This window comes from Oratosquilla oratoria, chromosome 7 (assembly GCF_046742065.1).
Source record: "Oratosquilla oratoria isolate Oo_2021 chromosome 7, ASM4674206v1, whole genome shotgun sequence".
Lineage (NCBI taxonomy): Eukaryota > Metazoa > Arthropoda > Malacostraca > Stomatopoda > Squillidae > Oratosquilla > Oratosquilla oratoria.
In genome coordinates, this window is record NC_134783.1 from 84,729,522 (window position 1) to 84,745,047 (window position 15,526).

A 15,526-nucleotide genomic window follows, 5' to 3' on the forward strand; every position below is an offset into this window, starting at 1 on the left:
AGATACGAGCTCTGTGCCCAAGCTCAAGGCAGCCATTCGCCAATCCTGGGCTAGTATAACCCCTGCACATCTTGCCAAGTATACCACTTCCATTCCAAATCGCCTTCGAGAGATCATTGCACATAAAGGCCACCCATCAAAGTATTAGAGGTATGAAGTGAGCTTTTGTTAATTGATTTATGACTCATTCATTCTCCTCATCACTCATTCTCACTAACTGTTCATACTTCCTTGTCGAGCAATCCTGAGTAAAAGCATATTAAGTTTGTAGAACATGATCTTCCACTTCTAAATCCAAATTGGTTGGGGTTTAGTATGTTGTTCTCTTCCAAGTGTTTAGTCCATTTATTTTTTATAATCCTTAAGCATATTTTTGCAATTGTGCTGGTAAGGGATACCGGTCTATAGTTTGTTGGATTTTCTTTATCTCCTCCTGTGAATATTGGTACAATATTTGCATTTTTCCAATCTTGTGGTAATTTTCCTTTGAGTGAGAAGCCAATTATCTTGTGTATTTTATATGTGAGTTCATCTATACATTCTTTTAATATCCAGTTCGCTATTCCGTCTGGCCCATGTGACTTTCTTACATCAAGTTTATTTATTTGGTCCCTTATTTCTTTCTGTGTCACTGTTATTTCTTTCATTTTGGGGGATCTTGGTGTTAATCATCCCACATTAGTGAGCTTTCAACTGTATATACAGACCTAAAGTGTCTGGTCATTACTTCAGCCATTTCTACATCTTCTACGTATTCTTTATTTCCTTCACGCAGTTTTACTATTTCATGTTTGTCTTTTAGTTTATCGTTTACATATCTGTAAAATAGTTTAGGTTGGTCTTTGCATTTGTCTATTATATCTTTTTCATAGTTTCTTTTTTCCTCTCTGCATATATTTACATATTAATTTCTCAGTTTGATGTATGTTTGCCATTTAGTTACTTTTTTGTCCCTTCTATCTTTTCCAGGCTTTGTCTCTTCTATCTTTAGCATCACTACACTTTTTATTACATCAGTACTTTATGTACACCCTTTTCTGCTTCTGCTTAGGCACATGTTTACCTGTTCCCTCCTTAAAAATGTTCCATTTCTCTTCCATCTTTGTTTCATCATTTCTAAATTTTTCCCAAATAGCATTTAGATTTTTTTTTCTAAGTTTTACAAAGTCAGTTTTGTTGTACATTAATCTTCCTTCTCTATGTTTCTTGTTTCTTCTCACAATATTTTATTCCTTAAGCTCGAACTCTATTAATATGTGGTCACCCTTTCCAATTGGTGTCTTATAATTTATTTCTTCCACAATTTCAAGCTCGGAAGTGAATATCAAGTCTAGTCTTGATGGTTCTTGGTTTTGTTTGTATCTAGTGTTTTCTTTGACCCAATGAGTCAATGTGTAATCAATGATCATATCCAGTAGGACGCCCCAGTGTTCCTCTCCATCTTTTATTCTCAATTCTTCCCAATTTATTTCCTTTGCGTTAGAGTCACCCATAATTACTATGTTATCTCCATATTTCAGTGTCTCAGTTTATTCATTCTTTGTGTCTTCTAGTAATTTTGAGTGCTGTCAGTCCAAGTCTTAGTTTTTGGTGGCACATATACAACTATGAACTTTCTACTTTTCATACTGCTATTTTTTTACTTTAATTGTGATCAGTTCCACATTATCTTTTCCTTCTGTTGCCTTTATTACATTTAGGCCCTTTCTAGTCAATAGCATGACTCCTCCCCCCTTTTTCTCCATTCTGTTTTTTAACCAAAGGTTGTATAAACCTTGTCCCACCATACTTGAAGGACCTTTTAGTTTTGTCTCCACAATTCCCATTATGTTTGGTTTCTCTATTAACAAATAGTCATTTAATTAATTTATTCCAGAAATCATACTATGTATATGCCACATTTAATTTTTTCCCTTTTTTTTTTTTTGGTTTATGTTTACATTTTTCTAATGTACCATTTTCTCGGTCTCGGATCCAGCACTCTCCAAAAAAACAAATTTTTTTCAATCTCCGTTCTTTCCTCATTTTTTCCTTGGCTTCACTTCTCAGTTCCCTATCTTTCTCTATTTCCTCTTCATTCATTTCCTTTTTTATCCACACATTTTTGTATTTTTCACTGCTGGTTTTGTTGCTTTTGATAGTATTTCTTTTGCCATCATTTGAATTCTTAGTTTGATTTTCATTGGTCTGTAGTTTTTTCTTTTGAGTATGTACCCATCCTATGCACATCATCAATTTCCTTTTTCAATTTCTGTCCCTCATCTGAACCGCTTTCAGTATCTCCTTTGCAACTTCTTTCTCTTTTTCTCTGTGGTATTTGTGTACATTGTGTTTTTCATTGATACCGTAAACCACAATGCATTTCTTTTTGTCCATTGTGTGTCTCACCCAATTTTCCTTTCTTGAATCACCTTGATCACTGTTTCCTTTGCATTCTCTTCGACCTGCTGCTGCTGTACTATTTCTTTGAATGAGAGTTTTTTTATTTTCATGTTCCTTTTTCCACTGATTTTTTATTTCATTCAGATCGGTCTCTTTGATTGATTCTTCCATCTTTTCAGATACAGCTTGTAATTGTTCTTTAATGTCTTTCTTCAGTTCTTCATTTTTATTTCTAACCTCATTTTCCTTTCATTTTCTCTTCTAGTTGCACTCAGTTCACTTTTAAATTGTTTAATTGTCCTAGTATCACTCCATTAGTTGTGTGTAAGTTTGACACCTCTAATTGTATAGCCTTGTGATCTAATTTTAAATCAACCAATTCTGTTAAGTTGTTAATGTCTCGATTCCTTATTGCTTTGCTAATCCTAATACCTCTATCTGTGTCCATAGTTTTATCCATTATTTCCTCTTGCCTCCTAAATCCCAAAAATGAATCCTTGTATGTATTTACCTAGTTGTATCTTACAGGAAGGGGAGCTATGCTCGTGGTGCCCTGTCTTCATATCTCATTTTATCTAGACTGTTTTTATATTCGTGTATTGTTTTTGCACACACCACTTTCTCATCTAACTTGTTCCAAACATCTATTACCCTGTGGGGAAAGCTGTTCTTTTTTAGGTCTCTTCTATAACTGTCTTTCTTGATTTTCCTTCCATGTCCTCTTGTATCTCTTCTATCCCATTTTATTAGATCCTCTCTATCAATAGTTTCCATGCCTTTCATGATTCTATAAATAGTTATCAAGTCTCCTCTCTCTCTTCTTTGCTCTAATGTCTGTAGTTTAAGTTTTGCTAGTCTCTCTTCATATGATAGTTCTGAGAGTGTTGGTGCCAATTTCGTAATTGCTCTTTGTATTCCAAATTTTGTCATACATTTTTTTGTATTTGGTGATCACGTTGTCTTGGTCATATCAAAGTGACCAGTATTTTCTTCACCATTTCTTTGTCCAGGTATGTAAATACCACTTTGATTGTTCTTATTAAATTATAAGTTTCTCCAAAAATTTTGTTTATCTGTTTCTCAGGGGACATATTATTCATAATAATGACTCCCAGGTCCTTCTCATTTTCTACTTTTTTAATTTCTTCTTTTCCCAATTTATATGATCTCACTATTCTTTTTTTTTTTCCAAATTCCATTATACTACACTTCTTAATATTGAATTCCATCTCCCACTTTCTACTCCATTCCCATACTTTATTGAGATCACTCTGTAGTGACTCACTATCTTCTACAGTGTTCACTTTTTTCAACAATTTTGCATTGTCCGCAAAGAAACTCGTATAACTTTCAATTCCTTCATCCATATCATTAATATATATAGCAAACATTATTGGGGCCAGAACTGTTCCACTAATCACTTCATCCCAATTAGAGTGTTTGTCTCTTATCACCATTCTCATTTTTCTTTCATGCAAGAAGTCTTCCATCCACTTCAGCAGTTTGCCCTGTATTCCTCCTGCAGTTTCTAATTTCTTTAGCAATTTCTTATGTGGCACCTTATCAAAAGCTTTTTTCAGGTCTAGAAATGCACAATCAGCCCATCCATCTCTTTCTTGTATTACATCTATTAGCCTTGAATAGAAACACATCAAGTTTGTGACGCATGATCGTCCTTGTCTAAATCCAAATTGCCTTGGATTTAGTACATTGTTTTTTTCCAAATGCCTTACCCATCTAGTTTTGATGATTCTTTCACAAATTTTAGCTATTGTACTTGTAAGAGAGACTGGTCTATAGTTAGTAGGGTCTTCCTTGTTTCCCCCTTTATATATTGGTACTATATTTGCTCTTATCCAATCATCTGGAACTTTTCCTTCTTTTAATGAACTGCTTATTAGAATATGTATTTTGTCTGTTAGTTCATTCCTGTATTTTCACAAAATCCAGTTTGCCATTTCATCCGGTCCATGCAATTTTCTGACATCGAGATTACTTAAGTGATTCATTATTTCATTTCTTGTCACTTCTATCTCTTTCATAGGGGGGATTTTCTCCTCCCACTCGATATCTCTAGGTTGTATGTTCTCCCTCGTAAACACTGATTTAAAATGCTTGTTCATAATTTCTGCCATTTCTGTTTCCTCTGTGTATTCAACTCCTCCTTTCCGTAGTTTCTCTAATTCTTGTTTGTTTTTCAGTTTGTTGTTTACAAATCTGTAAAATAGATTTGGTTGATCTTTACATTTTTGTATGACATCCTTTTCATACTATCTCTTTTCTTCTCTGCACACTTGTACATATTCATTTCCATAACTAGTATATATTTTCCATGTTTCAGGTCTTTTGTCTTTTTTCCATTTTATCCAAGCTGTGTCCCGTTTGTCTTTTAACTCCCTACATCTTTTGTTGTACCAACACTTTACATATCCTTTTTCTTGTTTGTCTTGGAACATACTTTTCCACTCCTTTATGAATTTTTGTCAAAATATTCCATTTCTCTTCTACTGTTGGTTCCTCCTTGTGTATCTTTTCCCAGTCTGCTTTTTGAAAGAATTCTCTTATTTTATCAAATTTTGTTTTTCCATACATCCATCTTCCCTTTCTATATTGTTCTTTTTTTCCATGTATTTTTCCTCATGAAGTTCCAGTTCAACCAATATGTGGTCACTTTTACTTATCAGCATCTTATATTCAATCTTGTCCACCATTTCAGGTTCTGATGTGATTATTAGGTCCAGTCTCAATGGTTATTCCTCATTTCTATACCTAGTATTCTCTTGTATCCATTGCATTATTGTATGTTCTATAATCATATCAAGTAGTACATTTCCCCATAGGTCGTCTCCACCCTTCACTGTCATCTCTTTCCAGCAGATTTCTTTACAATTAAAGTCACCCAGTATAACTATTCTTCCTCCATCTTCCGTTATCTTATTTAGTGTTATCCTTGTGTCTTCTAACATACTTTTGTGTTCGCTCTCTTCCCATGAGGCCGTTTTAGGAGGCACATACTTTACTACAAACTTCCTGCTCTTCCCATCCCTGTCCTCCACTTCCATCATAATCATCTCTACTCTATTCTTTCCATATGTGACATTCCTCACATTTATATCTTTCTTAATCAGGAACATAACTCCATCCCCTTGTTTTACACCTCTGTGTCTAATCCAATAATTGTATGCACCATGTCCTACACTGTTGGGTGGTAGTGGACCTTTCAATTTTGTCTCTACAATTCCCATTACGTCTGGTTCTTTTTCCATCAGGTAATCATTCAGTTCATTCAAGCCTGTTATTAAGCCATCTATGTTTGTGCTAAGGGGAGAGGGTGGGGGAATATCAGATCATTTTTTGGTGGAAGGTAAGTTGAGAGTGGAGGATAGATGGAGAAAGAGGAAAGGGACAAAAGGTAGGGAGGTGCTTAGAGTGAACTCTTTAAATGAAAATGAAAAGGAGAAGGAGTACAAGAAGAAGCCGAAGGAGGAGTGGGAGGGAGTGAAGGATAGAGTAGAGGTAGGTGTGGAGGAGGAATGGGGATGGTTCAAGGAGGGAGTCACAAAGTGTGCAAGGATGGTGTGTGGAACAAGAAGGACAGGAGGAAATAGAAGGAAGGGTAGTGAATGATGGGATGAGGAAACAAAGAAGGTTGTAGAAGAGAAGAAGCGAGCTTTCACAGATTGGTTACAAAATAGGACGAGGGAGTCATATGAGAGGTACAAAGAAAAGAAAAGAGAAGTAAAGCAAAAGGTAAAGGAGGCAAAGAGGAGAGCAGATGTGAAATGGGGTAAGAGTATGACAGAAAATTTTGAAAGTAATAAAAAGATGTTTTGGAAAGAAATTAAGAGAGGAAGAGGAGGCGAATCAAGTAGAGAAGAAAAGGTAAAAGGTGCAGATGGAGAGATGATAATGGAAGAGAAGGCAATAAGGGGAAGATGGGCAGAATATTTTAGGGAGTTGCTAAATGTGAAGGAGGATAGGGAGGGAAAGAGTTGCAATGGGAAATGCTAAGAAAATGAAATGTGATGAGTGAAGAAAATGGAGGAGAAATAAGGAAGGATGAAGTGAAGGCAGTTGTTAAGATGATGAAAGCAGGTAAGGCACCTGGTATGGATGGATGCCATGCAGATTGTCTAAAAAAAGGAGGTACAGTGATGGTGGACTGGCAGATGAGGTTATTTAATGTTTGCTGGAGAGAGGGTAGTGCCAGAGGACTGGAGGAGTGCCTGTATAGTTCCACTTTGCAAGGGAAAAGGGGACAAGTGTGAATGTAGTAGTTTCAGAAGGATTAGCTTGTTAAGTGTAGTTGGGAAGGCTTATGAGAGGATCTTGATTGAGAGGATTAGGAGAGGAACAGAGGGAGTAATTGGTGAGGAACAGTGTGGATTTAGGACAGGTAGAGGTTGTGTAGATCAGATCTTTGTAGTAAGACAAATATGTGAGAAAGCTATAAGAAAGGGGAAGGATGTTTTTTGGGCATTTATGGATCTGGAAAAGGCTTACGATAGGATAGACAGAAAGGCACTGTGGGAGGTTATGCAGATATACGGGATAGGAGGAAAGCTTCTAGGAGCTGTCAAGAGTTTTTATGTGAGTAGTAGAGCTTGTGTCAGGATTAGAAATGGAGAGTGTGAGTGGTTTGAGGTAAAGGTGGGACTTCGTCAAGGATGCGTTATGTTGCCCTGGCTGTTCAACTTGTACATGGATGGGGTAGTGCGAGAGGTAAATGCAAGGGTAGTGGGTCAGGGATTGGAGATGGTTAAAGAAAATGGAGAAAAGTGGGAGGTGAGCCAGCTGTTGTTTGCGGACGACACTGCGCTTGTGGGAGGATCGGAGGAGGGATTGAGGAAGTTGGTGGCAGAGTTTGGGATTGTATGTGATAGAAGAAAGCTAAAGATAAATGTGGGTAAAAGTAAGGTGATGAGATGTACAAGGGGTGAAAGTGGCAGTAGACTGGAAGTGAGCATTAAAGGAGAGCAACTGGAGGAAGTGGATAGCTTTAGATACTTGGGTGCAAATGTGGCAGGAAAGGGTGGAGTGAAGGTGGAGGTAGAATGTAGATTGAGAGAAACGACTAAATGCCTTGGTGGATTAAAGAGTGTAATGAGGAATAGACTTTTGGGAATGGATGCTAAGAGGAGACTGTATGAAGGAGTGATTGTGCCAACAGCACTGTACGGGGCAGAAACATGGAACATAAGAGAGGAAGAGAGAAGGAGTTTGAATGTGTTTGAGATGAGGTGTCTGAGAAGTATGATGGGGGTTACTAGGCTAGATAGAGTGAGAAATGAGGTGAGGAGGAGAACAGGGGTGGAAAGGGAGTTGGCAGATAGGGTTGAGAAAAGAGTATTAGGATGGTTTGGACACATGGAAAGAATGAGTGAAGAAAGACTAGTAAAAGAGGTATGGAAGGCAGATGTGGAGGGAGTGAACATGAGGGGACGTCCTAGGATGAGGTGGATGGATGGGGTGAAGGGGGCTTTGGGGAAGAGGGGAATGTCTGTTGAGGAAGGACGGGAGAGGACAGAAGACAGGTGAATGGAGAATGGTTGTATATGGATGATGTTGTGATGCATGAGGTGGAATGGGTGGGGGGATGGGGGGTGAGGTAGTATGTGTGTGCAAAATTTGACGCAACCCGAAGGGATTTCTCCCAGTCCTTTCCTTTTATGCATGGGGGGACGGAGAGGGGGGTCTCCGATTTGATGAAGTGGCGTTGCTGTGGATGTGCTGTGTCTTGCGACACTGCTTATGACCCAGGGCAGTGGACAGGGTGCAGGGATGACCCGTCATCCAGGAGGTACTAAGATAAGAGGGAGGGTGGAGGGGTGTAGACTGTATTCAGGGATGGAATGGGTGGGAATGATTTTATGCCTTTTCCTTTTTGGCTACCTCCCTTGTAAGAGGGAAAAAGCCTTGGTATATGTATGTATGTATATATGTTTGTGTAAGACACTTTTAATGTTCTGTTACTTCCATCGTGTTTTCTGTTTCCCTTCCTTTTTTCTCTGCTATGAACCATTTCCTCACTTTCATATCCACTACTCTCCAATAGAATTTCTCTTTTTCTGACTCTGTTCTTTTCTCGTTTTTTTCTTTAGCTTTTAGTCTTTTTGTTTTCTCATCCTCTCTTTCCTCTTTATTCATTTCTCTTTTTATCCATACCTGTTTATAGATATCAAAGGAACGAATATGTAAAAATATGCAGGGAAGAAAAAAGAAACTATTAAAAAGACATAATAGAATAATGTAAGGATCAGCCAAAACTATTCTATAGATATGTAAATGGTAAACTAAGAAACAAACAAGAAATAGTGAAACTATGCCGAGGGAATATAGAATACAGACGCTCCTCTACTTACGTTAATTCATTTTACGTTTTTTCGATTTTACGTTTGAACTGACGGTAAAAAAAAATTGTAATTTTTTTTTTTTTTTAGTGAATTTTTTAGTTTACCGCACTCTCGGTAGTTCAAACGATACTTGCGCACGACGCTGCGTCCATTGTTTACATTGCGCAGAGGACAAACTGAAAATGCCTTGCCTCCTCCTCCTCCCCCTCCTCCTCCACCATCTCAATTTATGTTGCTTGAATTTAATCTATTTGAAATTAATGTTATTATTTTACAATGTTATGTGTTTAATTAATGATTTAGGGGTGTTTTATAAGATACGGTAATAGAATTTACGGATGTATAGTACAGTAACAACTTGCATCATTTTGAACTTACGTTCGGCCGTTCGGAACGTAACTAAAACGTAAGTTGAGGAGCGTCTGTATACAGAAGATACAGAAATGGTTGAAATCATGAGCAAACACTTCAAGTCAGTTTTCACTAGAGAAAATGTGCATTAGGATAAAGGGGGAGAAGTGGACCCCCCCCATGAGGGAAATAATAGTAAAAAAAAAAAAAAAAAAAAAAAAATGAACCTTGATGTCAAGAAATTGCATGGCCCAAATGAGCAAACTGGATATTAAAATGTAAAGAACTAAGACAAATATATATAACATAATAAGTTGCTCACTGAAAGAAGAAAAAATACCAAAAGTCTGGAAAAATGCTGACATCGTACAAATTTACAAAGGAGGAAATGAGGAAGACCCAACAAATTACAGACCAGTGTTCCTCACAAGCACAGTAGTCAAAATTTGTGAAAGTTATAAAAAGCAGATGGATAAAACATCTGGAGGAGAACCATGTACTAGATCCAAAACAATTTGGATTTAGACAGGGAAGATCATGTACTACAAATTTGACCCGTTTTTATTCGAGACTACTAGATATAATACAGGAAAGGGATGGATGGGCTGATTGTGCTTTCCTAGATCTACAAAAACTTTTGATAAAGTCCCACACAAAAAACTTGTTAAGAAAAGTGGAAACCATAGGAGAGATACAAGGTAAGCTACTGCAATGAATCAAGGACTTTTTGTATGGGAGAAGAATGAAGGTAGTGCTCAGAGATAAAGAGTTCTACTTGGGAAGAGGTAATTAGTGGAGTTCCAGAAGGATCAATATTGGGTCTAATAATGTTTGCTATTTATGTGAATGACATCAATGAGGATGTGGAATGTTACATGAACTTCTTTGCAGATGATGCAAAACTGTTAAAGAAAGTGAGTACTGAAACAGACTGTGACTCACTACAGAAAGATCTGAACAGGGTTTGAGAATGGAGTCAGTAGTGGGAAGTATACTTGAACATTAAAAAATGTAGCATAATGGAATTTGGAAAAAGTTAAAAAATAAAAAAAATAAAAGAATATCAGGATAATATAAAATGGGTGAAAAGAAAATAAAGAAAGTGGGATCTGAAAAATGCCTGGGAGTAATCATCACGAAAAAATATATGTCCCCTGACAAACATAGAAACAAAGTTGTTGGTGAAACCTATAACTTGCTAAGATCAATAAAAGTGACTTTTACCTACTTGGATGAAGAAATGGTAAGGAAAATGCTAGTCACACTGATAGGCCAAAATTGGAGTAGACAGCGACACTATGATCAACCAGTACTAAAAAGAATGTAAGGAAAATCAAGAGAATCCAGAGAGCAACTATAAAGATGGCCCCAACACTATCAAAACTGTCATATGAAGAAAGATTGTCAAAACTAGACCTGCTGATTCTGGAACAAAAAAGAGACAGAGGTGACTTGTTGACCATCTACAGAATTATGAGAGGTATAGATGGCCTTGATAGAGAAGACTTACTAAATTGGGGTAAGAGAAACACAAGAGGACATGGAAGGAAGCTAAAAAATGACAGTTATAGAAGAGACCTGGAAAAGAACAGCTTTCCCCACAGAGTGGTGGATGTATGGAACATACTAGAGGAAACAGTATTGTGTGCAAAAACAATACACGAATTTAAGAGCAAATTAGATCTGGCGAGATACAGAGACAGAGACTCCACAAGTGTAGCTCCCCTTCCTGTAAGATACAACTAAGTAAATACACCACAGAGTTGCTGTTTAATACATCATCTAAACAAAGTAAAAGAAGCTGTAGTCAAAACAATAACAAATTAGATATGTAATCGTGTGTTCTGATGCCAGGGTTGCCAGTATGCAATACTTATATTGAAATAATAATTCATAGTAAAAATCACCAAATCAGTGTTATACTTCAAGGCATTGTTGCCAACACTAGAAACTATTTGTGAGCAACTTTCAGTGGCGGCACCAGGGGGGGCTTGGCCAGCCCCCCCATTAGCCCCCCCAACTGAAATGAGCAAATTGAAAATTTAAAACACTAATTGAAATAATTTTATTAAGTGGAATTTTTAATTGCCATGGCTAAAGATTTGTCAGCCATCAGTGCCCTACCATTAACCCCCTCCCCTTCTGAAATGAGGATAATATATGTGTATTATCATATTACTATTAGCCCCCCCCCAAAAAAAAAAAAAAAAGATTTGCTCAGCCCCCCCTTAGCCTCCCCAACTAAAAATTCCTGGCGCTGCCGCTGGCAACTTTTTTTTCTTTTTTTTTTTTCATAATTTTTCATTATCTGTATAAAGCAGACCAATGCCCTTAAAAGTGATCAGCATTCTGCCATGATTGGAGATTAGGCCTTAATAATATTGCTTGCTATTGTGGGGCTATGGGTTTTCAATCAGTTAAATCATAGGTAATAATCATTATATTGAATTCTTTTGATATAGAATGTGAGATGTAAGTACATACATATACCAATGACTATTTCATCCTTACAAGGAAGGTAACCAAAATACAAAAGGCATAAAATTCACTCCCACCCATTTCATCCCCACATACTCCACTCCCATTTATCCCTCTCCCACTCTTAAAGAATTAAAATGTTTTCTTTGATAACTGAGCAGCTTTTTCCTCCCGTTTTCCATTATTAAATTGCCTTTCTGCCATCCCTGTTTACATGATATTAAGGTTATGATAATTGGGACAAATAAAATGTAGAGAGAGATAAGTACTTGTCATGATAAAATTGACGTGAGACATACACTATGAAAATTGGGGGGGGGAATGGCAACATGAAACTATTAAAAAGCCATTATTTTTTTTATAATGAGCATATTGTACTCTACTAGGTTTTGCCCAGAAAAGTACCATCCATTTGATCCTGAAATACGTGACAAGTATGTGGTTGGTGATGATTACCTACCCACCTGGAAAGTTCCATCACTGCAGAAATACTACGTAGACCTTGGACTTGGAATGAAAAATAGTTTTGATGCTTGGTTGCGGGCCAAGGACAAGGTATGGGTTTGTTGTGTTTTTGTTTTTCAGTACAACTAACTGAATTGAGTTGTAGGGATAGCTGCAGAAGCAGCCTAATAATGCATTCTTTAAAATATACTGGGTAGTATAAGGTAGATCTCTATTATGAATTTCAAACCACCCTTCAGTTCTAACCAGTTGATGAAATTTGAAATAAACCTGTAATTTCAAATTTCTTTTCAGTAATTTCATTTCTTTAGTCATATTTGATAAAAAATATGATAGAAAGGTGTTACTACAACATCCTTAAATTCTGCACCGTTATTTTAAATTACGTATTTTAATTCTGTATGGCACATTAATGAAAAGGGGAATCCAAAGAAGAAAAAAGAATTAAAAAATTCACTTGCACGAGATCAGTCATTCAGTCCATTCCCCCAGGTCTCTCTTGTAGAAGACTCATGGCTCCCAGGTAGCTGATAGTGGCCACTGGACAAGCCCATAGGTCACTCAAGGAAGAAATATTGTGTTGTCATTTAAGGATTATGAGTGTAGGGCAATCTAGGATGAAATACTTTGTGTCCTCTGTATGATGGTCCCATGTAGGGCAGTTTGATTATGTGACCTGGCCTATTCTGTACTGGTACTGTTTAAAGTTGGTAGGGGTCATGTACATAAGATTTTGCTTCTTTTGAGAGGGATTTTTCTGTGGAGTTGATGTTGGGTGTCATTTAATGGGGTATTGAGTTTGGTATTCTGTCTTTGAAGAACTTGTTTAGTGATGTGGGTGTGAATATGTTTATGGGGCAGATGGTATAGGTGGTATTTTTTGTTCTATTCACTTGGTTGTTCTTTTGTGAGGGACCATCAACAGGTACCTGCAAGTTGTGGTCCTGTGAGATGGGCATGAGAGAAAATCATCTCCCTACCACCTGTTTTCAAAACTTATCAATACCTTTACTTCCATCCGGGGCTTCAGCCTCAAGGAGCTGATACTCAGTCTCTCAACCAGACCCAAAGTATTTATCTACTAACTCAGTATTTGCTCCATTTTTCCTCACAAGGTGGCAACTACTCCCCTTCTGTTATAAGCCAGTGGGAAATAAACAGTCCTGTTCTTGTGCAATGCAGACAATAAACCAAATTTTTGTCCTAGAGAGATCTATGGGAGGGCCCAAGGACTGCTGCCAGCCACTGTGAGGCTGCAGGTTTCCAATTACTGTATATGCTGGTGTACAAGTCAATCTGGCACTTAAGTCAACCCCTAAAATTCTGCAGTGTAATTCAAGTTGTCGGTATTCACCAACATTCACATTCACCAACCCCTAAAAACAAGGTTGCACAACACTGCTTTCCTAGCCCTATTGTATGGAAAAAAACATCTCATAAATATACAATAGCTTAATGGATATTTGCTGCATATTTACAGGTTTATATGTAAGAATGTCAGCAATTAATGTTATGGTAGTTATTGCATCTTCAGTAACATCTGATGAAAGAGACAATCTGTAGGACTTATTCAAAGTATTTACGATAATTCCTCAGTGCTGATGGTCATAGTAAGATGGTACTTGTGTAACAAAGCCATAGTTGGCTGCTTGGTATTGGTGGCACCACTGGTATGCTGATCAGCTGTTGTAAATGGTGGGTTTGCAGGGCTATGTTTTCTACTACTGCAAATGAGTTCTAACTCGCAGAGTAAACCAGCCTAACCTATCTAAATGAACCTAACCTACCTTATGAGTTAAGTCATTGATATTGTTATACTTTCTACATTAAATAGACTTGCCAAATATGAGTTTTAATAGCAGATAATTGTGGTAGGCTGTGAGAGTTATGGCAAGTATTTACCTAGTTGTATTATACGGGAAGAGTGCTATGCTCGTGGTGACCCTTCTTTGTATCTTTCAGCATGAAGTTTTTTCTTAAGAGGGCCGTTGCGTTCGAGAACGAACTTCGTCAATTACAATCAGAATTTCGCGAATTTTTAATATGTTATATATACATATACTGAGATGTTCACCACCAATTTTCATATCATTTGGTTGAAAAACAATGAAGTAATTAAAAAAAAAAGGTTTTTTGAAAAATCACAAACGTTCTATCTCCTCGTTTATCCATTGACTGAACATGCTGAAAAAAATACCACAAATGCTCTATAGCAATACCTAAATAATTATTGTACGGTTTTTGGAATTTCCTCTTAGTTTAGGAGAAAGAATTTTTTTTTTACATAGAATACAATATATGGACTTTATCACAAAAAATGAAAAATGCCACAATGAAAAAGTTACAAATTTATTCAGCTTTCAAATGATCTAAAACCCATTAAAATTGGCCAAGTAGTTATGGAGGAGATAGAAAAAATGTAGAGAAAAGTGTAGTTTTGAGATATTGAGCTTTGAAGGATAGAAAAAATGTAGAGAAAAGTGTAGTTTTGAGATATTGAGCTTTGAAGGATAGAAAAAATGTAGAGAAAAGTGTAGTTTTGAGATATTGAGCTTTGAAGCTCAAAATACATTTCCCTGCATTTTTAATATTTTTCATTTATATATATATATATATTTTTTTTTCTGCGCCAATCTTCATGCATTCTGTCATTCACATTTTATTATAAAGTGTAGCTGGTACCTGGTCCCTCCTTTTACAAGGTATTAGCCACTCAGAAGGCGAGGGTTTCAGGAGGCACCACCTCCCTCATTGTCGCTATGATCATCTCCAGCAGAAGTACACTCTTTCTCAATAATTTGATTCAGTTTCTTAGCTCTTTCATGAAACGCATGTTTCTTCTTCGAATGTTTAGGCATTCTTGAAATGATTATAGCTTCAAATAAAAGTAAATAAAAGTTCTCCAAGGAGCGACAATTCGCTTTCTCCGCCTACTCACAATAATTCTCTCAGTTTACTCACGTCTCTGATGTATTCGAGTGCGAAGTGCTTTCCCCATGTGTAGGACAAGTTTCCAGCTAGTCTTTATTAGTGAATAACAAAATACATTGCATTTGTGCCATTTTTAATACAATGAAATAACTTAGTCAAATATATGTGCAGCGAAGGTGTAGTGGGAAGTAGGGGGTGTCAGAAAAATAGTCATGACTCCTTTATTTTTTAGTATTTTGCAGAAATATTTTAGAACAGGGTTGACAAAGGCCACTAGATGGCAGGGAAATTGCTTTCGATTTTATATGTATATATCCTCTTCACTCCGGGGCACATCGCACGTCTGGCAGCATTAGCTGCCCGACGTGCGATGTTGCGTCATAATAATCGCATTATAAAAAATAAAGTCAGTGCTCAATTGTTCGTTCTCTTTCACCTGTGTATTTTGATAACCATAGAAAATTGATGAAGCCAGTTTAGAGAGAATGGAAATTATGTAGGTATGACTACAATAAATATAATCAAGATGCCGACGTCGGCATCATCGAGTACCCACTTGCTCCTCA

General features: G+C 36.9%; 1 protein-coding gene across 6 annotated transcripts in view; it reads left to right on the forward strand.

Moving 5' to 3' along the window:
* Positions 1-15,526, forward strand: part of LOC143027247 (putative tubulin polyglutamylase ttll-15) — a 175,246-nt gene that overhangs the window by 58,774 nt on the left and 100,946 nt on the right. The window contains exon 3 of one of the 6 annotated variants that reach the window (XM_076188532.1): positions 11,951-12,119. The exons of the other annotated variants lie outside the window; for them this stretch is intronic. Coding sequence (XP_076044647.1) covers positions 11,951-12,119 — 169 coding nt within the window. The remainder of the gene's footprint in view (positions 1-11,950; positions 12,120-15,526) is intronic. 6 annotated transcript variants of the gene reach the window in all.